This window comes from Vanessa tameamea, chromosome 11 (genome assembly GCF_037043105.1).
Source record: "Vanessa tameamea isolate UH-Manoa-2023 chromosome 11, ilVanTame1 primary haplotype, whole genome shotgun sequence".
In the NCBI taxonomy this organism is placed as follows: Eukaryota; Metazoa; Arthropoda; class Insecta; order Lepidoptera; family Nymphalidae; genus Vanessa; species Vanessa tameamea.
In genome coordinates this window covers 5269876-5296943 of record NC_087319.1, presented here as the reverse complement: position 1 = coordinate 5296943, position 27068 = coordinate 5269876, and the positions used below count along the sequence as shown (strand labels likewise).

The following is a 27068-nucleotide window of genomic DNA, read 5'->3' as shown; positions in this document are numbered from 1 at the left end:
CACAAATTCCCGTGTCAATAATGTCAAAGTCAACCTCCTCACAAACATTCATCCGCCTTTAAACTCCTAATTGTTATATTATATTTTTAAACAGGGATGCTTAATGAGGTTTCATTGAAAAGAATTACACAATAATTATTTTATTTTTATTTATAAACATTTAATTTATGTTTATTTTTGAATTATCCAAAAAATTAAAGAAGGTGAGCTGAGGAAACAAAATATAACATAAAGATTTTAAAGCTTAAAGCTTGTTTATTTTTTCAGTTTTTTTTACTTTTCCACTGGCGGCGATCATGTGATCGTCGTTAATCAAATCGTTACAGCTCTATTCGCCTCACGCAAGTAGGGTAGAGTCGATAATTACATTTAATTATATTAAAACCGTGGTATTATAATTAGTGACGAAATTTCGTGCAATCATAATCTCACTGGGGGAATTGTAATATGACGATTTTGATAATAATACATATATATACTATTTATTATATAATAAAAATTATTATAATAATTAAATATACTTATTTATTTGGTTTGATATTTAGAATAGAAATTCGTCTCGTGAGACGCACTAAGTAGCAGTCTTATTAAATGTTGTTAAAATTAGCATTGAACGAATACAAGAATATCCAATATTATAATGCCATTATTTTTATGAGATCAAAGTAAATAAATATCATCATAAAGGTGTTTGAGGCAGGAGAAACCCGTCGTACTGAAAACGCATAAGTATATTATTTATTTACCGTGGATGAAGCTAGAAATTTATTACAAAGATAATATTTAAACTTTTTTTTTACAATGTTTAAGATCTAAACGATGAAGTATAAATGCATCAATTCAGTCAAAACTTATTATTAGGTCCTCCTTCATATAATTAATTATTTATGGTTATTTTTAAATATCCGAATAATTTTATAAAATATATGATGTAATATATTTTGTTTTTAGCTGGAGGAAATCAAATCGAAAGAGCGAGTGATAATACAGCTGAAGAGGGAGGCGGCGCGGGCGGCGTCGAATGAACAGGTTCGTCTTATTAAAAAAAATATGATGTTTTCTTTGAATGTTTTGAATTATTCGTTTTCATACAATTATATATGTGATAAAAAACGCGTGTGAGAAGCGTATTCCAAACGGGCTTACTTATTTTACTTTTTATAGTATTAAGTAACAATTCTTGTATAAATATTCTAGTAAATAAAATAAAACTCGTTATAAGTACCTACTTATTTTAGTAACGATATAAGTTATTTATGAAACTGAACACCATGTAACTCAGCTCATAAACATGGCTTCCCATATTACAAGATCCAGGTAAATCTCAAAGAAAGCCCTACAGTGATTATGGTTTTCCTGTGGCATAATAAATTTAACCATGGCATAAAGTTTTTTTTTAAATTTATTGACGTTGATTCTTCGGCGCACCGTTATCATTTAAAGAATTTAAATAAGGAATGATATTTATTTTATGACTAAAAACAATTATATAACTGTGATGATGTATGTGAATACATTCTTGTTTTTAATTTTAATTATAGAAAACAGCAATTTTATAATTGTATCATAAGAATCAAACACACCTGCGCCATTAGCATATGGCTTTGACAGGTGTAATTGTAGCGTAATCGATCGCCTGTTCTTAGGACTATATATGTACCCTATGTACTCGTACATATAGAGAATATGACTTATAGCTCAGAAGCAGGTACCTCGTATGTCTACTAAGATAAATTTAATTTCATCAAATTGATTCTAACTTATAAAGCAGACTCCATGTTCTTTGATTCAGGGATTGGTGTAAATTTTAGCGTTTCTTGCAATGTCAGTCTCAAAAACGTTTATCTCTATAATCGAAATCGTTCACAGCTTATCATATATATAATATTATATTTGTATTTCTATAACCGTACGCATTCAAACATAAGAACATTTGCTTGTTTTTTTTAAAAAAAAAACACTGCCCTACTTTTCTTAGCGTGAGTTTAGATTCGTTGACTTTCACACTAGATTCGTGGCGCACCCTTTGACACTTCAAATACCCAGAAATACCGATACCGAAAGGCGTAAACAGCTCGTTCACGCTGTTTTACGGCATAGATGTGATTCTCGATTTTCTTTTTTTTTCATCACGTGAAACTAAGAAATTCACAATTAAAAAATCAAACTTGTGTAACCATATCTTTTTATTTTAATAAAACATACAATGTGCAGCGGCGGTTTGAACCTTTTATTATTCAAGTTAAAACATAGGATATGAGTAAAAAGTAAAAAGTAAGAGTTAAAAGATAGAGGTTATAACAAAAAAATCGTGTAAGTTTCCATTGGTTATATGGTTTCCATTTTTCTTGTAATAAATAAAACAAATGACAGCTGATTAGCACGAATACAATATGGTACATAAACATTGACTTGAATTAAAGATGTAGAATTGCTCTTAATAAGGAAAAGTATGAACGTGTCACGTATGTATGTATATGCTTGTACTAACTGTGCGTCTGTTATTAATTACAATAAATATTTGGCACGTTTTCGTTGACTTTCGTTTTTAGATATGTATAGTTTCTTAGCAAGTCGGGAAACCATTTAGATTTGGTCGTACGTAAAACAAAACAGGGTTTGGTTTGTTAGTAGACCTATTCTGTAAGAAGAAACTCGAGACTCATCTCACAACAAGAGCGTGATGTATCATAATGTGGTATGCGACATTGACTATAAACATTATAAAATTTAAAGGATATACCTACGTATCAAAATGACGTAGTTCCGTAAGTCGGTTGGGAACATTTCATAAGTGAGATATAAAGTGATTTCTTACAGAATAGCCCTGTAGATTTGAAATGTAACCCAAAATCTGATTCATTGTTTGCTGTACAAAGAAACTGCTGGTAGGTGTAGATAAATTTTGTCTCTAAGTGTCCCTTGTAAAGAGAATTTTGGAAGCAGTTAATTGTCCGTTAAGTGGGCACGCACTTAGATCGATTTTTTTGGATCACAATACGTTTTCTCACGAATATTAATATTTAAAAAATGCAACAAATGATCATAATTACAAATATCTCTAACTTAAGATGTTTGGATCTCAGAAATAAGACAGGATAATATTCAGTGTGGACGAGAGGAATTCGTAAATCATGTGAAATCGCCTCGGGATAGCAATTAGACGGGAATCCAGTTCGTTCCACGTTATTTAAAACAATTATAATCAATCTTTTTAAATATTTCAAACGTATTACTAAGGAATAATAATAATAATATGGTACGCTGTACAACGGTATTTTTATTTTTAAATAAGGAAAATATACTTATCGCTTACATGTTACTGCATTGAATAAATGTTGTTACTAATTAAAAATTAAACATTTTGTTGAAAACAAAAACTGTAATACTTAAATTACGATAAAAATTTGTACTTATATTTTAGTGATATCTATTTATAAAAAAGGTTTTATACATAAACATGTCATGTAAACAATAAAAAATATTAATATATTTATAACTAGCTGTCGCCCGCGTCTTCGCTCGCGTTTTTGGGTTTGGTCGCTTTGTGCTTTTATACAAAATTATATAAAATTTGGTTAAGTGGTTTGTCTGTGAAAGAGTAGCAGACAGACAGACATACATTACTTTCGTGTTTAAAATATTCGTACACATATTATAAAGATAAAATATAAAAGCGATCGTGCTTACAAATCTTGCTTCTCGGGTTTATTTCGATATTTATTTTTAACTTTATATTAAGAGTCCAGTTAAAGGTAGTTACGTCAGTTAATATTATACCAATATTTTCGTTATACAATACATTTTGATGTGCTATATATAGATATATAGATGTACTATATATATACTAGAAAAATTATCAGCCGATGAATTAATCTCCGAATCATTCATCCTATACAGGAGAGCTTTTAATATTAGGACGTGCATAGGTTGCTGCTTCGTTGGTCTAGTGGCTAGCTTACTTCGCCTTGGATCTCGAGGTCTAATCTCGGGTCGGGCCAATAGAAAGTTTGTAAAGGGTTTGTCTGTCAAGAAATTGTTAGCAGACCGAAGGTAGGCAATTGATTTGAACAGAATGACTCAGAATGTGCGTTTAGTGTTTTTCTAGTAGTAGTCGTTTTGTTTTAATGTCATACCCTATGAATAGTTTTCTTCATATTTACAAATAAATTACAGTGTACGTTTCTTATCGTCACTTGACCGTTTATGCTCTGTAACGAGTTTTAGGTTATTTTTACGTAACATTTGTTGTTTGTGTTCCATGAAAATATTTCATATTTATGATTTATATTATTAAAAATTCAGAGAAAACAACAGTAAACTTTCTGAATAAATTGGTTTACATTTTTTTTATGGGTATTGTCCTTAGTAAAGAACTGTCAAAAATTATGTTGATAGAGTTCCAAAGTAATAGAGTCTGTAGAATTTTACTAATTTGTATAATAGGAACGTAAAAAATATGTATTTATGAATCGAAATTATTTTCTTAGTGAAATCTACATTATAACTGTTTATTCATTGTCCTTAATTTTCCAGTTTACCAGATAATTAAACTAGTAATGTTATATGGGGCATAAAATATACATTCAGTGAAATTAAAAAAAATAATCTTTGTGATGTGTTCAAAACTCAACTGTGATGCAATTTAAATTCAACTAAACAATAGAACAACACGATAGCCTGAAACTGAAACTCGGGGCAGATATTTAATCGGTTTGTCCTCCTAGATTCGGGACTGATTAAGGTTTCTTACCATTTCTAATACTAAGAAATAATTAACATTTTCATTGACACATCACAGCAGTTCATAATAAGTGATAAAATAAACTTTTATATATAGTTAGAACACTATTGACCAACTTTGATATAGGTAATAATTGAAAAAATTTACAATTCATTTTAATATGTAATTCATTACAAATTCTGACCTATATAAACAAATAATTATGTAATTAATAAGTTGTGGAAAAAATCGTACATTATCATACACATACGTGTTGTTGCGCTCTATTGCACCGGCTTTACCAACGAGTCATCAGACACAGACAGACCGATCCCGGTTACCGCGGAGAGCGCACGCGCGAAGCTATTATAAAATCCAACTGATATTTTGCCCCCGCGTATCGTTTTCAAATACAATAGCTTCATGTGCAAGACTAAAAATTAAATAACATATATAATCTGTGACTTGGTGTTTAATTTTTTTTTTCTTTTAATTCACTGTGTTTTTAATTAGTTTTATTGACTGTGGCTGTGTGGTGACCGTTGAGTCGTGATCAAACGCTCATTATTTGTGCGACTTTGTATTTCGGATTTACTTTCTATTACTGTAAGTACCTGTTTTATTGTTTATGTTTATCACTCATTAGTAGAGAAAGTCGAATTTGTGTTTCACCGATTTGGATATGATCCCATTGGCATACTTTACAAGCTCCACCAGTCAAACGAGTTGCAGGTCAATATTTAAACGAATCTCATCGTCGCCGACGAACTTGCTAGTTAAATATTAACTTTGGTGAAAAGACGAACCTTAAAGTTTGGGACTCAGTGGCATTAAAACTATACTTTTATCTAAAGATTAAATTTTTCAATGTAAATGCACCGAGATAAAAGCTGCAGTAACTCCTTTGAGTGACTGTTATTTATATATTAATAATTTAAACACCTAAAAAGAAGTAAGTAGTTTTACATAACATAACATCTACTTACTCTGTTTCTGATAAGAGCTATTATAAAATATTAAATGACCCCGCTTATTAAATAGATCATTCTTTTATTTTGATTTTTAGCTAAGGTTATTGACATTTCTATTCTTCCTTAAAATTATTAAGTGTCCGAAAAAATATTAAAAACGAACCGAGGATTCGAATTTTGAATATTATTAAATGTAATTCCAATTTTGAATGCAAGTTAAAACTAATTTATTGTTATATCTCGAAACGCTCGTATCCAATGCAGGTAACTAGAATTCAAATGGGCAGTTTATTCAAAACGGATAAAAACCGGTTAATATTTGGATTTTGGATACGTGAACAGATTTTATAAACTGTTTTTGACAATTTAAAAATTATATTTAAAATGACAATTATACTTAATGTTTATTTTTTATATATACATATATTTATTTCAATGTAAAACTTTATATTATAATTGTATTATCTGCTTGTAGTTAATGTCTCAAGTTTAAATTAAAATTAGAATAATGAATTTTAATGTTTTCGCATTATTTTTTTTTATAATGCAAATGACAGAAGATTTGCCGAAACGTTGACCTTTATATAGTATATTTATTAAGGAGGAAGTGGCTCATAACATTAAATGTCGATAAAATGTGAAAGTAATGATAAGTATTTAGATTAAACTTAAGGAAATGAGTTTAAAATAATGCCTCATTAACTCCAGCCTCTTCCAAGAACCATTAGCACGATCCTTCAACGTACACTGGTCTTAAGATGTATATATACATTAATGTGCTTGTATCCTGTTTTAATCTTGATGAAACTAAAATACAGATTATGTTTTTTCACAGATAATATTAACAATAACGGTAATTATATTATGCCGGCGTTTTTTTTATAAATTTCAAATTATTCTTCTTCTAGTATTTTGTAAAGTATAATTTACGTCTGTGGGCGAAATTTCTGTATTTTGATTGATTATAAGTTTCGTTCCTTGAAAATACATAATATATATATATTGTTTTTAAAATAAGTATATATTATACTCAGATGAATGTATCGTGTGATTGTATTGAATGGCATGTGACGATTTGTAAAGATAACGCCTAAAAATCATCTGTCGTGTGTATGCAATTTTTTCCTCATTTATCACGTCTATCTATACGAAGAGTAACATTTATTTAGATGCTTTAACATTACTTAACAAGAGAGATGTTAATTACATTCTCACACTATTACTTGTACATTACCCATTTCGCTTTATTTCATTAAATAAGTACAATTTTGACGATCGAACAGAAAAAAAAAATCCATAATCGATTTTCATTCTTAACACCATAATAATAACAACGATATTCGCACACTTAACTATGGAATAACCATATTATAAGTGTCTACCATAATAAATAACTGTCATTCACTCAATCTGTTCGCTCGTAAAGAACTTTCTACATCTTTGAAGCGTTGTACACTTGTAATAATCATGCTTTCATGTGTTACAAGCTTTATTGTAATACGATTATTCTTAGTTATCGTGAAATTAACGTCAGAGTCAACGTACTTACGTCCGTACATAAATTATATATTAACTTGATTTGTATAAATATTTACATTAATAAAAAAAAAAACTTTTACAGGACATAGATTAAATTTAAAAAAATACAATTAACAATGAGTTACTGAATATAATTAATCTTCTCTATACAAGTGTTGCCACATAGATTATTTGTTTATAAACATATTTTTTATTATTATTTATTTTTATTCTGTAGATATATGTATGTAAGGTTCATAAATATACGAAGCCTAAATTAAGATGAGACTATTAATACCAAATAGTTTTTATTACTTTAGCTTAAATACTTTCATCGAAATATGAATGATTAAAAAAAAATCGATAGTTCTACAATTAAGTGTAAAACAATTAATTTGTTTCAAACATTAATAACTTTTATTATCAATAATAATAGGTAAACTCCTATGGATAGTGAAAGTAGTGAGGTGTATTAAATATATGTAGGTTAAATTTTCAATTAAATTAATTTACCGATGATTGATGATGGGAAGCGAAATTTTGGGCAATCGGCCGTATTACATTTTTTTTTGTTAAATCATGCGATGTAATGTACGAGCCATGTGTGAGGGAAATAATATTGTGGGAAACTGTACTTGAAAGGCCTTCTGGCAAGTTAACATAGGAAAGATGATGACGTCACTAGATGTGATAAAGAATCCATTTTCATTATAAGTAAACGTTGTTTTCAATAATATTATTAGTTTGATTTACTTGGTGGTAGCTTTTTGTGCAAGCCCGTCTGGGTAGGTACCACCCACTCATCAGATATTTTACCGTTTAACATAATTACTAAGTATTGTCGTGTTCCCGTTTGAAGGGTGAGTGAGCCAGTGTAACAGGTACAAGGGACATAATATCTTAGTTCCCAGGGTTGGTGGTGCATTGGCGATGTAAGGAATGGTCAATATTTCTAACAGCACCATTGTCCCCACTCGCGCCACCCGTTGGTGACCACTTACCATCGGATGGCCCATTTGCTCGTCCGCCTAACTATATCACAAAAAAAAATTGACGATTAACGCTATTAGCAACTGTTCATTTTATTTTAAAATTATGTTTGGAAATCGAACATAATTAGACTAGACGACAACCGTATGTGCACTAGTGTCCTGGAACATGCTCAAAACAAGTAGAGGTGCTCTATAACGAGTATTAATACATTTACGATCGGCTACTTCTGCGTAGTCACTTTACAGGACTGAACATATTTCATTATTTAGATGTAATAAATAAAAGTTATTTACAAACGATTTTTTGATTTGGTAATTATATAATATATCTTAACTTTAGTGACTCCATTAGACTATATGATATATTATCTCGTCTTCGTTCATCAAAATTTAAATCACATCACTAATCTGCTAACATCGCTCAAATAATAAAATTTCAGGTATGCATAATAACTGCTTTTGCCTTCTGTGACGTGCGCACGCGCTAATAAATAGTATAAAATATTCTGTAAATATCACGTGTAATGGAGAAGACACGAAGGAGTATGATCGGTTGATAAATGTTGATAGATTTAGTGTATACTTGTGATAAAATAATGTTTAAGATTATTAATAATTGTACCTCAAACGTTTCTATATTATATAACAGAATTTCCAAGGCGATTGTCGGATTTTTAAAGTCATAATAGCATTTTTGTCGTCGTTCGGTTTGACTTAAAAAAATCTAATTTAAATAATTAATTAATTTCAGTCTTTAATATAAATATAGATAGTTGTTATATAGGTGCGATTAATATTGATTATGTATTTTCAGTGTCAAGGACTAATTATTAATTGCCTTATCTAATCAATTAAATACACTTCATTGAAGTAGCTTTAAGTCATTTTAACATAGAGTTTATGACGACAACTGGAAATGAGTGTTCTGCCTAGAAAAATTGGCAAAAGAAATTATTCAAAACTAATTTCAGTACAGTTCAATTTAGACATCCAGTGTGAACATCAATAAATAATAATATCAAGATTTATCTCCATATATTTTTGTAAATAATAATTATAATTGTGACCTTTGCTTCATTGCTATGGATGGAAAAAAGTTTCAAGGTGATTTTCTTTTGCCGTTTACTCTCGTTAGTTATTTCTATCGAATCGGTGATAGAGTTTTAACGAACAACAAGCGAGTTATTCTTCTGTATTCATATAGTTGTTTCACATAATTATACTAAATAATTTGGATAATGTGAACCATTTTCTGGACGGAGTGAACATTTTAAATATTCGAAAGTTAAATGGAGATGAAATATGAACATAACAAGATTTTTTTATCTATAAGAGAGGTTAAGATAACATCGATAAGATAAGCGCTATAGATAACTGACGTTAAGTAAGTGAAAATGCAGCACTGATAAGTATATTTGTCTATGATCGTAATGCGGTAACATCATAATTGCGTTGATTTTTTCGCTGTCACAAATATTGTCTTATTGGAATTAAATCATTTAGCGGATACAAAATTAATTTCTTATGTCAATATTTTCTATGAATAGTATTCTTATTACCTATTTAACATAAAATATATTTATATCCTTTCTATCCAAAGACTTTTCATATACCAAATGAAGAATCAATATTATTTACAATCATTTATTAGGATTTGTAGTAACGATATAGTCATTATTATATGATGTTTGAAAAATGTAGAATGTCAAAAAAGGTTTTATTGTTTTAGGCTGTACTTCTTACGTCAGGAAATATTTAAAAAAAAATAGTCATCATTGTCTTTGTTTTTTTTTATCTGTCTCGATTAACTACCGTGGGAGTAAGACATTGAGGTCGAATCCGCTTACCATTCGTTCAATCACTCATCTAATTACCTCGTTGGTATAATCGCGATTCGCAAATCCGAAAGGAAACATTGGATTGTTTTTTTTTTTAAATTCTATTGTGTTGTATTTGCATTCAATGGCCTATGAATGTGTTCTTACGAGTGATTGTCTGTGGACGTCTCGTGTTTTGATGTACGACTTTCCGTGAACTCGGATGTGTTTATTGTTTAGAAAAACAATAGCTATAAATATTTACAATTCGAAATGTCTAATAATTTAATGTATGGTTTAGAACTCCTTATTTTAATATTTTATATAATAGTATCTAAATATAAAATGTATGAATTAAAAATTGATACGAGACGAAAGTTATCAATTAACGCGACTAGAACAAAGGCTTCTTTGTTAACATTTTGCATAAAAAAATATTTTGCTGATTTATGAATTATAATTATAATTTGCATAATGCAAATTAAACTAAATATTTATTTCATAATTATTATATTATGTTAAATTATGTTAGAATTATAAACTGAATTGTTAATTAGAATATCTCATTTTTGGTATGAGGGCTTGGTAAACTTTTATTGATATATGACCATAATCTGACCATGCTTTTAAAGTAAAACAAATAATTTCTATAATTATATCTAAAATCTTAAACTATATTTGGTTTTATGTATTGCATATATTTACACCGAGGACTCAATAATAAAAAGATTCCCTTATGTGAGATAGGGCCAATTTATCACGCTTGTTACGTAGCGCTCCACAATAGAGCGCGTGCCCATTCTTAAGGAACCAAAGTCGATTCATCAGGTCTGTTACCATCATCACTACTTAAGAGGGGTCAATAATAGCATATATATTCAAGAATCCTTTTTGTTACATAATTAAGAGAACCGTGACAGGAAATCTTGTACACCTAGACCGTGTAAGCGGAATGAGTCTTACGTCTTTTCCATACTGAAAGCACAGTGGTGTTCCCAGATAGACCCCTTTCTAAAAGAAAAGTACCATTGTAAGGAATTAATATTATTATTATTCACCCATCCTTTAAGCCTAATGCTTGTACTAGAATTGGTGACGAAAAAAGCCTAAGAGTTCAGGATCGAACCTGTGACTTTACGAGTACATCGCTTGGCGGCCCGTAAATATTCCGCTATTGACGCTTCACTAACGCTTCACTACCTATTGCTACGCGAAAATGTTAAAATTCCTGTGTCTCACTATATTAATAAAAGTATATGATAGAATAATTTTACTATACTGAAGTAAAATATAAACATATACATATTTTATAGTTTTACATAGGATACAGTAATTTATATAGATTTATTTCGTTAATAAAAAACAAATCAATACCAATGTATGATTGTTATATGAAATATTTATAAAAATCGATCATTTGACCGACAAAGTTCTGTTATAATACACGTAATTATGTACAGTTTATTAATCAAACTAGGTTTGAATAATAAATTAACATCCGTTTTTAAGTATTATAATCTCATTAAAAACAGTCACAACCGTGCTTTTTACTCTATTTGAATCATTGAAAACCTGTTTTTTTTAAAGAGCTTGACAATTTTTAGTTAATAACTCACTAACTTTATATATAACTAAAGCCTGTCGCTATCATTACTTGAATTTTTGAACAGAAATTTAGCTTGATAATCTTGACTATAACCTTATATGATATGTATTTATTAAGATATTGATTAAATTTGTCTACGACCGTATGATAAGCATTTTGCTTAGTAGTTTGATTAGAATCGACGTATTTATACCGAGTACATATCCTTAAAATTCATAGTAGTCAGTCTGAACCGGATCAATGCGTTTTATGAGTTTATAAAGTATTTTTCATCGATGCAGCCCAATTTATAATCGCGTGTCGTGCGCCGGCCTCGGTTTTTTGCATTAGAAATCGTACATACGCAATTCAGACATTATTTCCTTTATACTAATTGAAAACTAGTTCGTGATCCACATTCAGTTTAAAAATCTCGCTAACAAGAACACTAAGTTTAATGTCTCGTTTATTTTTTGCTCTTGAATTATAATATACACCTACATGTGTTAAAAATAAATTAACTGGAGCGTATTAAAAAAAACCGTAATATTTTCTAAGATGAAAGATAAAAAATATAAAAGATACTAAAATATAAAAATAAAAGATACTAATTATATTATTTATTATCTGTTTTACCAAATGGAACGACGAACTTTGAATATATAGATTAGAACTCATAGTTTGTAGATACAATTTCAGTTAAATTATTTGATGTCATATATTTGAAGCGATAGCTTTAGATTATAAAACAAAAGCCAGATGGAGCGGGCGGAACATTATAGTGGATCATCAAAAGCGAATACAAAATCAAGTATAAATACATATCAATACGTCAATTAATAATTTAAATGATAACACGCTTTTGTATTCCCTTTTTGTTAACTATAATAATCCGAGCGCTTCATCTGCCTTAGGTTAAAATTTAGATTAATATTGTTTAATCTGGTGAAATCGTATCTTCTAAATCTTGTGTTTAAAAATAGAATTCAAATTTATTATGTGATAGAGCAAGTTAAAAGGTCTAGTAACGCAAGAACGAAACTAGAACTAGAAGTTTTATTTAAATATAAAATATATATTAGTATTAGTTTAAATAGTACTACTTAATAGGGATTGTATATAATATATATTGTTTTGATTTAGTATATTTTAGAGCCAGTTTGTTTCGTAACTTAAAGGCAAATTTGTCCCACGTAATTGTGCCAACGTTTATGATAGGCGTTAGATATTTATAATACTTGAACTCAGTACTCGTGAAAGGTTTAACTTGTGAGGAAATGTGTACCCTTAATCCAGTTTCATAATATTTATGTTACACGTTCATTAATTTATTATAAGACGCAGTTCGATATTAATTGCCTTTTACGACATTTTATAAACTTTTATAACCTCTACCTAACAATATTTTTGACATTAATGCGTTTTTAATATGTCTGAGGAGATTATTAAATTTTCCTGATAGGATATTCTCCCGTAATTATTTTCTAATACTAGTGAAGAAAGTGTCGACTTGTTGATCACAAATGACGTAGGTGGCTGCGGAAGTGGCTCTAATAGCACTGTGTTTATCTGAAGTCTGAATGCGTAATTTAGTGTCGCATAGTCGATTATGCCGCACGCGTTGGTCTAGACATTGGTACCAATATAAGCGACAGAAAGCTTATAAATTATTTTGATGTGTTGTTCATTCCGACCACATTTATTATTATTTTGAAAAATAAAAGTTTGGTCAAATGTTGGCAGAGAAATGTGTTTTCAACTCAAGTTAGGATACAAAGATGACGTGAAATTTAATTATTTCACGTTTTAGGGCACAGGAAATAACATTAGGAAATACCAGTAGTCATGCATTGTTGAATACGTGTCTAGGACCAATGGGTTTGTGACATGGGCACTGAGTGAAAGGTCTGGCGGAACTAATATTGATTTCTGTGGTTTCGTTATGTCGCTAATGGACAGGTGCCATTAAGCATCGATGCTTCCATTAGGAAGTCATGTCTTGTGATCAAAGTTGGTAATTTGCAATGTATTATCTAAAAGATATATTCCTTATTCTAAGTAAGCTCATACGAGATCATTAAAATCGTCATTTTGCAAAACTAAATCAGACAGATTCGAAATGAAGGTTCACAAAGAAGAAGCAACAAAGACCTCTCTATTTGTGTCAACAATTTTGACCGGAATTTGAGCAAATTTTTCTTCGGAATCGTTTCAGTAGTTCCTCAGTTATACCGTAATGCAGTGTATATTAATGTTCAATTACTAACGTTCGCCCACTTCCCGTTAACTTTAGGTCAAATTATTTGACACAAATTATTAATCCTTATCATTATGAATAACACAATAATTCTTAAAGCTTTCTGAAAATAAGAATTATCGTTTGCAATTAGTTTAGACTTAATGGTATATAATACATGTTTCAATGTTTAAGAATAAAAATTGATTAATTGTTTATATATATACTAATCCTATTATATAGGTACACATCATTATACTGTATATAAGTTATTATTTTTACTAACACAATATTAATCTATACTAATATTATCAACGCGAAAGTAACCCTAGCTGTTGCCTCGTCACGCTTAAACCGATGAACCGATTTAGATGAAAATTGCTATAAATATTTTAATTCCCGGGGAAGAACATAGGCTATTTTTAATTATTCACCCCTCAAGGAGGTAATATCCCCTATATGAAATAAGATGGTGAAGTATAAAATTCGTGCGGGTAAAGCCGCATGTTCAGCTAGTATTTTAATATAAATATGAGGAGAAAACTCGTGGATCGTTCAGTAAGATGTATTAACAGAACGTATCAGCGGATAGATCATTGCTATTATGATTGTTTTCTAAGTGATGTTCTTGGTTTTAAATTACAAATTACAATGCCGCATAAGGTTTTACTTTAGTAAGAGAGAAAAAATATACTTTACTATAATGAGCTTAGTTAAACTGTTATGTCATATTACTTCTATGTAAATATACAAAAAATAAGTTGTTGTCACTATTAAAGAGCAGCATACGAATATGCAATAAAAAAGGATTAAAAAAATGGATACTATTCAACCGATTTCGGAATACTTTTCTAATTTATATGAAATGTAGTAAACGTAAATTTCCAGGTAGAATAGTAATTTTTGAGTCGAACGTCCAAGCGATTGCAGTTTTGCTCACAGCATCAGAAATAAATATCCAAGTACACATATCTGTGGAAAGTGCGGGTTTATTAAAGGTCACACAAATCATACAACGGGCTATCCACTTTCCTCGTCTTTTACGTGTCAAGAAATAAATGAATACATATCATTGTAGAATTTTGAAATTGGAAAACTATTGCATTTACGACACTTTACAAATTTCTTAAAAGAAATAGACTATGTTTTAAAAGGATGCTATAGTTTTCATATTAATATTTGACAATTGATAAATGGTATTATTTAATATTCGGTAAGCTAGAAATTTCAGCTCAAAAGTTATATGCACAGCATAATATGTTTTTTCGGCCGTATAAAAGTCCACCAGCAATTCCTGCTCAGAAACTAAATCGAGAATTATCAGAAAACAAATAGAAATTTGCCCAATTTCATAATGCGTACGTTTGCAAAATAAATAGTCCTAATATATAAATTTTATTTGGTAAGCAGAACCATAAGATCACTCGGTTACAATCGCTTTGCATAAAAATATTTTTACAAGCTATTAAATCTAAGTATTTAAAACGGGATATTTACCATGTTTTTTATTTTTATTTGGTGGAGCTCGACAAAATCTTACATTTAATTAATTTGCTCACATTATAACAATTAAATGTCTAATGGAAATCTTAACTTTATAATTCATAGATAGACGTTGAATTATAAATAGTTTACTTAGCCAATAGTGATTATTAAAAAAGATTATGCTATAATTATTAAGAATTTCATAATTTCATTTGCGCAGCGTATCGCGTTTTACCGCGAAAATTGACTATGGAACGAGTTAAGTAGGTTTGTCATGTAACACTTTTTTATTTTAATCCACGAAATTCCAATTACTTGGATAACATCGTCGAAAAAAACTAGATTTCGCAAAACAATTCGCGTGCCGTATGTAATTAAAAATTTTTGTAAATTTTAAGAGGATAGCCGTCAAGGAAGTTTTGTAATTGTTTTGAACGGATCGTTTATGTGTGTTTTTGTGTCAGTAAAGGAAAAAAAAACAAGTTTGCATATTGCTCATAAAAAACGTGCCAGTATTAAGTACGCTAGAAATAAAAACTTGTAGGTGAATTATTATTGCGTATATAATTAGTTTATTAATTTATGATATTTATTTATTACACTATACAATTACACAAATACGATATAATCTTCTACTTAATATTTATTTATTGTTTATGTAATAATATAATATTAATACACAAGCATACTCGGGCGAAACCCCTAGTATGCGGCGGATCGGCCGAGCGACGCTTTTGTTCCGCGTCTACCCGCCACCGCGTAATATCGTAAGTCGCCAAAGAGTGCATAGCTAATTAGTTAGTCGATCTCTCACGCTCGATGCGATTCGTTTACTAGCCTTTAATATCTAATTGTTTTCGTATTTAGTTTTAGTGATTTATATGTGTTATCAATTCTATCAGAACTGTTGCTTTCTTCATCCGTACCTGTTACCTTCTGACTTTTTCTTTCTGTGTTCATTGTGTGCGTATTATACGAGTTACTATCAAGTTGTGGACATTGTTATTTCTTCCCGCTTAACACACTATGCAGCCACCTATAAACTTATTACATTTGAAAAAAAATTTACAAAATTAATATTTTGTAACAGTCGGGTATTGACTATCGCAACAAATAAAAATAATTTGTACTATCGTTATACTCAATATTATGTCAATAACAAATTCATATAAACTTTCCTATTATGCATTGATTTGAATAAAAAATCATTTAAAGAATAGTAAAATGACTTACATAGAAACGTATTATAACAATTTAAAAGTCACTGAAATATTGATAAGGAAGCGTTGTGAAATTGAAACTCTCGAATTCAAAGAAATTGTTATGTAAAATAACTATTTCTATTACATATGACAAAATATCATGTTCTATTATATTTATTAACGTGATTATGCTGAATGTCATCATGCTTTAGTGACCTAGTGGTTTTATTAATAAAAAAAAAGAACTTAAGAAAAAGTCACATAAAAATACTAACAAAACTTGTAACAAAAATATTTCTTAAGGTAAATAGACACAACTAAACGTTCCTTTTTTTTCCTAAAAATATCATTGGTACAAGACTGTTATTAATTCAGCCATACCGAGGTCGTAAGAGTTTCGCAAGCATTCACAAAATAAATGTAAAATATACTTACAAGACAAGCCGTGTCTTTTTTAAAAAGCACGTATGTAACTTATTATTGTTAGTGCATTCTTGAGATTGTATTTAATAGTATAATCATCTCACATGAGAATATTTCAAAGTATAACATATTAAGAAATATTACAGTTAGCCTCAAACATATGTGAAGATGTCGAAATATTCAATGTGAATATAAATTTCTAAGAATGCGCTTACGATAATTTTATTAAGCTGACTGTACATGATTAGCTTTTACCTAATTTATACGTACATAAATGTTGCTATGTATAACCAAAGAGTTTGGTTTTTTAATGTGCTAATAAGATGATAAAAATATTTTTGCGATAAATAACCTATTTATAGAGAATCATTATTCATTAAAGTAATGTTTAGTCGCTGAAACCCCGTAGAACAGTCAGTTTAGTATAATTACGTAAAATAATATGTACAGTATAAATATGATAAAACCAGCTATTCGATTTGACGTCAAATGAGTATAATTTAATATGAGATTTATTTTAAGTAGTAAAATATAAGCAGATATTTTAATGCGATCAGTATCATGCCAAACGATCTCTCTGCCCGCACTTAGTGCGTATACATCTTACCGTGCATCCGCTCTATGTTACTTTTTTCTTTTGTTTTTATTTCATGTTGTATTTCAAAGTTATTAATAAATTAGAGTAAACTCGTTCAAATTGGAATTCTTAACCATTGATTTTGGATATTTATAAATGTTACACACAATTAGCGTGATTGTTATACGTTTAGCAGTGTTCACTTGGAAAACGTCCTACGTCACATTTTTTATCAGACTACGTTGACATAATAAACTATATCTAAAAATTACGCAACGTTTAATATAACATAACATATAATTATTATTTAATATACACACTAAAGCAATAGTATAACCATCATTGGCACGGTAGCACGAAACATCGATGGAATATAAAAAAATACTATAATTAATATTTGTAATTAAGGTAATTAATTTTATTACTGTAATTATTTTAATGTGCAAATTAAATTAGACTACAAATGTAACGGAGCTATGTCAAAAAAAAAACAATAGAAAAAAATATTAAGAAAAATAAAAAAAAAGTAACAATTACGCAACATTTTTATGTTCCGCGATCTCTTGACTTATTGTAAATTAACTTTGATAATTCTATATATGATGATAGGTTATATATATCTCAAGATGTTAAAAATATTCCAACCTTAAGGGTCGAGTCTAGAAAATTTCTTTAGATTTCATTTACAAAACCTTTTAATTATATTATTAAAAAAAAAGCGTTCGGAAAATTTTGAAGGCGGTTCGTATTATATATATTTGAACAAATCATTGATATTAAATAAAATTAAACGTTCCTTCCGCCTCTTATCTGATGGTAATGATTTAGACGGACATGTCAATTTTTTGCCTTAAATGATTCGTATTGGGTCCATGTCGGTGCAATGAACTCTGAAGGCGCTACGTTTCATAATCAGGCTATTGACTGACCAGTCGTTGCCACCCGATACACATGCCTAGCTTATGATTTATACTAGTAATTATGATTAAGGGCACCCGTTAGTGGTGATTAGAATGATTAAAATGAAAGAAGATTAGAATGAAAATAATGACATTAACATACATTAAATAATAAATATTGAAAATAATCTTTACAATTATCTCAATAAAATGTGTACTAATTATAAAAAAAAAAAAAAAAAAACTAATAATAATGACCTTTTTAGTAACGCAGTGACATACATTATGTTGTCAATGTCTGGTATAGTTACAAAAAATATTTTAGACATAATAAAATTATGATTCATTCTGACAATATTTTAAGGAGAAGCAAGGTTGACTACGTTTTAAATCCAAGCTAGTTTTTTAGTGGCGGGGATAAGTGAATCAACGTCCGAAAAGAATGGAAGCATAACTGTCCCACTTTTCAATTGTTTTGACTTAAAAACGGTACATAACTGAAATGTCACTCAAAATCTGACGTTAATTTGTACGCATAAACACGATTAGGTATCGTTAGTACTTGTATGAAACAAGGTCGACTTTATAAGCGAACTGGAAACAGCTAAACATACACGTTTCATGGTAAATTTGAATCGCTATTAAGTACCTAATTATTTGAAGTACTTTACATTAAATAGCGTGTCGATTTGTTAAATTAAGTTAAGCTAGCTACTTATGTTCAGGAAACCAGGGTAACTTAAGGGTAACTTAAACAGGGAAACCAGGGTAAACGTTTTAGTATAATTGACACTAGTGTTGTGATGAAAAAAAAAACTGCCACTAGTTTAAGTGATTGTTTTGAAAACGTTTTTTTTTTTTGAATAGAAAACATATTGAATAAATTTCTTACTGTAATATATATATGGGCGATGGTGACCACTTACCGTCAGGTGGCTCATTTAGAAGACAACTTGTTTTACTTGTGACTTTTTTTTTTAAAACTGTTTTTGTTGTAGTGTTTTATTATCATAGCCGTTTTAATAAAAACTTAATTATAATTGTATAGAAGTAATTAGTAAAATCGTGCCATTATTCCGTTCTTATAATACGGTATGCGCACATTTATGTTGCTTAGTAACCGACTAATTGTCAAATACATATATTCTAAAGTGTTACAAATTAAGTATATCCTATATAACGGAACTATATATTAGAAATTGTAGGATTAGTCACTCTGTGTAATCGTAGATTTATCTTAGACTACACATAATTAAAAATATGAATAAAATTAATTATTTTTCTATAAAAATATATCTATTCGAAAACAAGTAAATTATTATTAACTTAAATGAAGTAAATTATTATTTGCTCAAACAAAAACCAAAGTCTCTCTGTCAATGAAGAAGTTAATATAATTTTACTTATGGGCTTTGTTCAAGTAATAGAAAGCACCTTCAGTTTTTTAGCTTTATATGAAGAAACCGCCTTCGAGTCACCACGACGCCATCGCAACACCGGCTTTGCTCGTTTATCGCTTCGCGCACTTGGCTACAGTTTGCCATACCCGTTGACGTTTATTGTAACTGGTCATAGCGTAGAGTTATATAGCCTATAGCCGTCTTTAAATAAATGGGCTATTTAACACAAAAATCTTCATATATATATATGTATTTATATTCGTAGCATTTAAATATCCTTTAAGATGAAATATAAAATCAAACTTTAAAATACATGACATTCTGTCTTACGCAAAAATATTGTGGTTAATGTATTTATGTTTTTCGTTACGGAATTTTCTATTTTTTTTGAAACAATGTTTACATAAGAAATACTTCAAACAATTTTATCTTTTAAGCGAATGTATTATTAATTGTTGATGAATTCGCATTTAGTTTGCATGTTTTAATTTCTACAATCATGAACCAACACTTTCATTTGCTCTTTGTCATTTTATCAAATAAATCACTTGCGAAGTTGCGAGACTACTTTAATTACTTCGTAATTAATTAACAGTCCCACGGAAACAATTATGTTTTTTTGACATACTTGTTTTGTAAACGGTACAGCTGAACAATATGACGGTAAAAACGAGGATAATATTGTATATCTGTGGTTTCTCTTAATCATAAAATTAATCTTCTTTTGTAATAAATTTGTAAAAGATAATTTTTTTTTGTGAGTACCCAATAAACATACAACTTTTGTATAGTTGGATACATTGCGTAAGTTTATCAAAAAAAAAAAACTATAAATAATAATATACTCTGAAATTGTATTACGTATAAATGTTTGAAAAAAAAAAACAATTCATTTGAATGTATTATGATTTAAATGGTCAGGCTAATAAATGCACTGAGATTTTCGGTCTAGAAATTCTAAATCTTTGAGTTACGTAGTCAGCTGCTCTAAATCCTCTAAATATGTTTCTATACCTCGAATTCATGTAAAGCACAGATATAATGTCTTCTCCATTGTAAATTCTGTCAGACGGACTGTATCTTTTTATATATAGCAAAGTAAATGTTTTTATCTCTGGCAATACATTCATAAAAAGAAATTGACCAGACGACGCTCAAAAGATAGATCTGATCTTTATCATAAAAAAAATCGATATTTTATTAAAAAACGATAACCCTCACGCTAAGTTAACGACTGTATTACAATTAGTGATGTAACAACGATAAAAGCAATTAGATTTGAAACAAAATATCGATATAGCATGCCATGGCTAGTGAAAGTGAACATGCATATAATATTGAATAACTCTTTATTTGTGTGATGGACTTTGTATAAATATTATCAGTAAAATTTATAAATATCAATCGTTCGATAGTAATTATTTTAAATTGCTGTGTCTCTATAACATTCTAATTAACTTTTAAGAGACAACAGCTCAATGGTTTTCGGGCTAGAACATAGACATATTCATGTCGATGGATTGATAATGACCCTACTTGATTTTTTCGTCCCTGCTCCTCGTACGAGCCTGTCGCCTAGTTGGAATGAAATATAGAAATATTATGAAGTCAATGGAAACAGGCATTGCTGTCGTATATTTCATTTTTTTTTTAATATTTAAATAGTAGTTTAGTAGATACTAGTAGCTTAGTTTACGGGAGTTTAAAAAATGGTTCGAAGCGTTTTTTAAATTTAATAAATAAACACATCTTATACACTAAAAATAATAAGGAAAATTAAATATACATTAACCAATATTATTTATAAATAAATATTATTTTTTTAATAGTAATATCTTTGAATTTCGCTTTAATTAAATTGTCGCTAAATGAAAAAGAATACAAAATTAATGAGTATACCTCTTTTCGTATTTTTAATACACCTGTCAGCGGTTGCGGCTGACAGGGTAGACTCATTGTCGAAAAGGCATAATATTATACATGTTGTGACTGCCATAGGAATTAGACGTATAATTAAATAATATTTATAACATATTTAGAAAATGAAATTTGAATAAGAAATTAGTAATATTTTGTTCTCAATGTATGTATTTTTATTAGTTGTCTAACGAATAATAGAGTTCTTTAAATTCTAATATATATATATTCTAATAAATATACTTACTAGTTGTGCCCGCGACTTCGTGCGCGTTTGAATTTAATCAAAATGTTATTGTTGTAGCCTATGTTACTCCTTATTACATCTGCTATCTGCCAGTGAAAGTTCCGTCAAAATCGGTCCAGTCGTTCCAGAGATTAGCCGGAACAAACAGACAGACAGACAAAAATTGTAAAAAATGTTCTTTTGGTGTATATACCGTGTATACATACATACGTATGCATTTAGTAAAAAGCGGTTATTTTCATATTTCTTCACAAACAGACACTCCAATCTTCTTATACCTATGTATAGAAGATTATTTAATTGACTTCGCACCGCAGTATGTATATGATTTATTGAGAAAGTTACACCACGACTTCACATCGACACTAAAACACTTAAAATAAAAGTTAAACCAAATTACGGTGTTACATCAATACAGTTGTAAACAACATTAGCATTAGCAATATTATTTATATGCAATTGTAGAGCAATAACCCTAACTATAAGTGACAAGGAATTTTGAAATTATTGTATCTTAAAAAAAACATGTGAAAACGTCAAACATACTTCTCATTTAGCTTTCGTATGAATGGTGTTAAATAATATACAATTTCTCACACTTGCAAACCTTGTATCATGTTACGAAATCGCACCGAGTCCGTGACGCGCGGTCTAAATAATCGATCTCATTTAAATACAATAGGTGTAATGCGTTTGATACGTCAGATTAAAGATTTTGTTATAAAACAATATGACACATGTGGGTTAGGTGTACCTACTGTTCCAATTAAACGACTTATAACTACGCATTTTTTTTTCATCACTAGGCCCTTTTTTATCGCTGGAAAAACGGGTTATGCGTTTCCCCCACTTGGAAGTGTGGGGGTATGTGGGACTCGCCGGTGCTCAAGATGCGCCCCGTTACACCGGAATACCCATTAAAAAACCTCCGCGGTACCCTCTCCGTCTCATCGGCGGCCGCCACGGGATCGCTTTCGCATGATACCGTGACGAGATCACTATAGGCCCTGCTGGGCTCTGAAAAGTACAAAAAGCCAGAGATGAGATTGCCAGACTATTTAGAATAATTTTGATAAAAAACTAACAATTGTATACTGATGATACTGTACAAATTATTTTAAAAAATATGCTCAGACAGAAATGAGTGGGTTTTAACAAGGGGGGCCTTTCTGTCGGGGCCCGTAGCAATCGTTACTCTTGATACGTGGTTAATCCGGCACGGACCATAATAGTTTCAAAGCATATTAAAAAAAAACCTATATTTGCAAACATATTAGAATATGATTCACCGTATTTATCCTTGAAATTCGATGAGTTCAATAAAAGTAGCTTGCCATAAAAGTGTAACATATGAATTAGATCTCTCGTGGGCGAAACCAAAGCGTGTAGCGAATTATCGGTCATGTATCTGTTAATACCAAACAGGTTTTCATTTAGTCACATCCGATCAACGATTATGTCTTCCTTGAACGTTCACTCAATAGATATAATTTAATTTAATCATTATTTATATAAAATAAGTTATAACCGACATCGTTAAAGCTGCATACTAATATTTTCTTATTGAAGGATTGTGGTTATAGATATATATCAGTAAGGGAACAGAGAGTGCACCTGTGTTTGTGCACTATAATATATCCGGTATAGTTGGCTAGTCTTTCTTGAGCCTAGCCGCCATAAAATAAATGGTAGGTAACATAACCTAAATAAATAAATCTAAACAAATTAAGATTTTTACAATATACTAAACAACAATTATTGAGACAAAATTTTAATTTAATTCTAGACAAATGTTGATAAAAATCAATGTTGTATGTAGTTTTTACGGTAACACTTTTGGAATTGAATAATAACTTCAACACGTTTGTATAAAATACACGTTAATGTAAATATCTAATGGCTAAATTGTTTTAAAATCTACTGACTTATTTTAGTTTAATTCTCAGGTCTGGTATACTCATATCTGATGGTGGGTAGATTTTTTATGTATGATTACCGTTTGACATTTAGAATGGATTCAAAACTGTGATAAATATTCTTTGTATACTTATTTTATAATATTCATATATATTTTTATTGTTTGTTAACTCTTAATCGGAGCTCAATTAAAAGTCTTAATTGATGTTTCCAAACGAGTGTTCATTAGATTTTGTAATATCGAGTGTTGGTTATATGACGTCCCAATAAATCTAAGAAAGCGGCCATATTTAAAAGCCAATTATAAAATTATTTTTTCTCAAACTGTCTCAACACTGATATCTCATACATAAATATGTATTGGTATTCCAGTTTTTTTACGAAAAATAATCTATCAAATTTATTCAACGTACTAACCAAAATTCAAATCACGTTTTGATAAAATTAAAAGTTTACTCATTACTATTCGAGAGTGAGGAACAACACAGTAAAGTGATGTCGAGTCCAGGAAAGGAAGTGGACTGAACAATATACGGATGTATTTCCTTTACTCTGATATCTTCATCAACTTGTAATGACAATGGAATAACAATATGCAAACAAAATGTGCAATTGCAGTGTGTTCTGTCATTGAGCTAAGGCATTACACAATAATTGAGCCTAGTAGATATATAGTATATATATATATATAATGTTTTTTTTTCTTTATGCGATCATCACGTGATACGTTCAGTAGATTTTGTACTGAATGTATCGGTATTAGACTGACCAATGGAGGCTAAGTCATCCGTTTATGTTTATAGGCTAATAATATAATTTTTCCAATCCCGTTGATCATTCCCTCTTTTTTGCCGAGAAAAGCGTCTAACAGCCAGTTTAAATATATAGTTTTTCTGTATTATTTTGTGTGTGAGTGGTTCGGTGGTTTACATTGAATCTGGTAGGCATCGCTGCTATCGGTTTCGGATGGATTTTATCAAAAAAATTAAAATTTCAGCAAGACATATCCGGGTAGACTGCTATGTCATGTATTTCTGGATTAAAAATTGAGTGTATATTACCTATAAGACATATTTATTAAAATACTCGTTATGATTTTTGATATAACTTTATAAAATGCGACTTCACTCTGAATTTGCAAAACTTGTGCCGTATCTAAATAAGCAAATGGAACCATTAAAGACATTTAGAATTTAACGTAGGCGAAACTTTAACGATTAAAATGAATAAGAATCGAAGTTTTGAGTAATATTGACGAGGTTCGTGTCCTTGTGTGCTACTTTGAACATTTCTCCATTTTAGTTTTTTGTTCGATAGCGTTTAAACCCCGTACGTTACTATCATCGTATTTTATTTCTTAGTTAACTTTGTGTGGACGTAAACGTGATCTTTTGCGTTTATAACTAACATCAGACAGCTATACATCACGGATAAAGAATTTATCTAAATAAGTCAGATCTTATTCGTAAGATATCGTGACTATGGATTGTTCTGCTATTCGGAGAAAGTTATTCGTTTTTGAGCGAACGGAAAATAATACGATATCTCGACGTATCGACCGAGTGTTTTATCGCTGACATCATTGCGCAGTAAGTTATATACTTCTAAAACTAACGGTAAATAATACATTTTATTTATATCCAAATAGAGAGCAAAATTGAAAACTCTAAATAAAAAAACAAGTTTGTTTATGTATGTTTATCAACAGTACTTACATCATTAAAATTAGTATATATTTTAATTAATACAATCATTCGTAGCATAGTCATTATTTCGATCGTGTTTTAGTATTATTTAGTGTTTTTAATCTGAATTTAAAGTTCAGCTTATTTATTTAATAACATCTCAATTTCACGCGACTGATATCGCAGGTAGAACTTATATGAGTAATAGGATTATTATTATCAAAGTTGGTATTTTACCGAAAAGTATGTCAAGAGATAAATATGAGATATTTGTATTTTAGATGTGAAATCTAAAATTCTTTCTTATTTAAAACTTTTGAAACAGCATTTGCGGCATAAAGTCTGACAAAGGAATTCAACATTCCAAAGTTAGTACTTTACGTTACAAAAACACTTTAGTAAGTGTTTTTTTGTCATTTTGTAAATACATTTCCGCAGATTAATACAACTTGAACGAAGCTAAAATTAAAATCTTACAAGTGCAAGATGGTGAACTTAGGGTTCAATTTCAGAGAATAAGCGAATTGATTTACATTATAGCAATCTTTCAAAGTTTTACAACTTCTTTTGCATTTTACAATTTCTACAAAGATTTGTTGATAAATGTATATATTTTTAAATTTCGTTTTGTGTTCGATTTTTTATTCGAATTTCAAAAATTCTTTTAAAAAATAAGCCAATCATAAAATATTATTCTTTATTGTTAAATAGATCTATTCACTTAATAAAGTAAAATTATTATAGACGTGCAGACGGCATATAGATTCATATGAGTCAGTGACGTTCGTGCTTACAATATTTCTTAGTGTACTTGAGACGACTAAGGATAAAAATAGCAAAAAAATATAAATTAAATTATATTTGTTAAGTTTTTTTTTATCATGAATTAATCAATTTGACGTGGAAAGGCGCGCCTTCGGGAATGGATTGATCTTTAAGTTGTTCAGAATGATTATTTTTTAATTTTAACAAATTTAAATAAAGAACATTTTAATATACTAATCATAAAGCTGACGCTTCAGTGTATGGGTTACAACCACGCATAAACTTGAGGGTTAATGACTTATTATACTCATCTGCGCGCTTCCACGTATTCGTCTCGAATACTTCGCTAATCACAAACCCATAATGACTGCTTAGTGGTCCTTACGAAAATATTCAACAGTTTTCATCCTTTTTCGTTTTTCTGTCGAATATTTATCCCTATATGATTGTTATTGCTACTTGAATGTTGTTTATAGCGAGGTTTATTGTAAGCACGATTACTGCGCAAGAAAAGGGAACTAAGATGAGAATTTGATTAGAGATAGAAATTTTTATGCAAAGCACTTTCCCTTTTAGTCTGCATTAGTCCAATATGATAGGCGTTTAGACGTCTTGGATCATGTGGTTTGCGGCGCTTTGACTTAAAACTGTATGTATTTTACACCTGTCATTATAACGATATTAATTATAAAATTATATTTAGTTCTGC

At 29.6% G+C, this 27068-nt stretch overlaps 1 protein-coding gene across 2 annotated transcripts in view; it reads left to right on the top strand.

Annotated features, from left to right (window-relative positions):
- The window catches only part of LOC113400929 (myosin-4), a 125411-nt gene that overhangs the window by 5068 nt on the left and 93275 nt on the right, over window positions 1-27068 (top strand). The window contains exon 3 of one of the 2 annotated variants that reach the window (XM_026640626.2): window positions 952-1029. In XM_026640626.2, coding sequence (XP_026496411.2) covers window positions 952-1029 — 78 coding nt within the window. Of the gene's footprint in view, window positions 1-951; window positions 1030-5059; window positions 5330-27068 lie in introns of those variants that run through there. The other variant, XM_026640627.2, reaches the window with a different exon arrangement.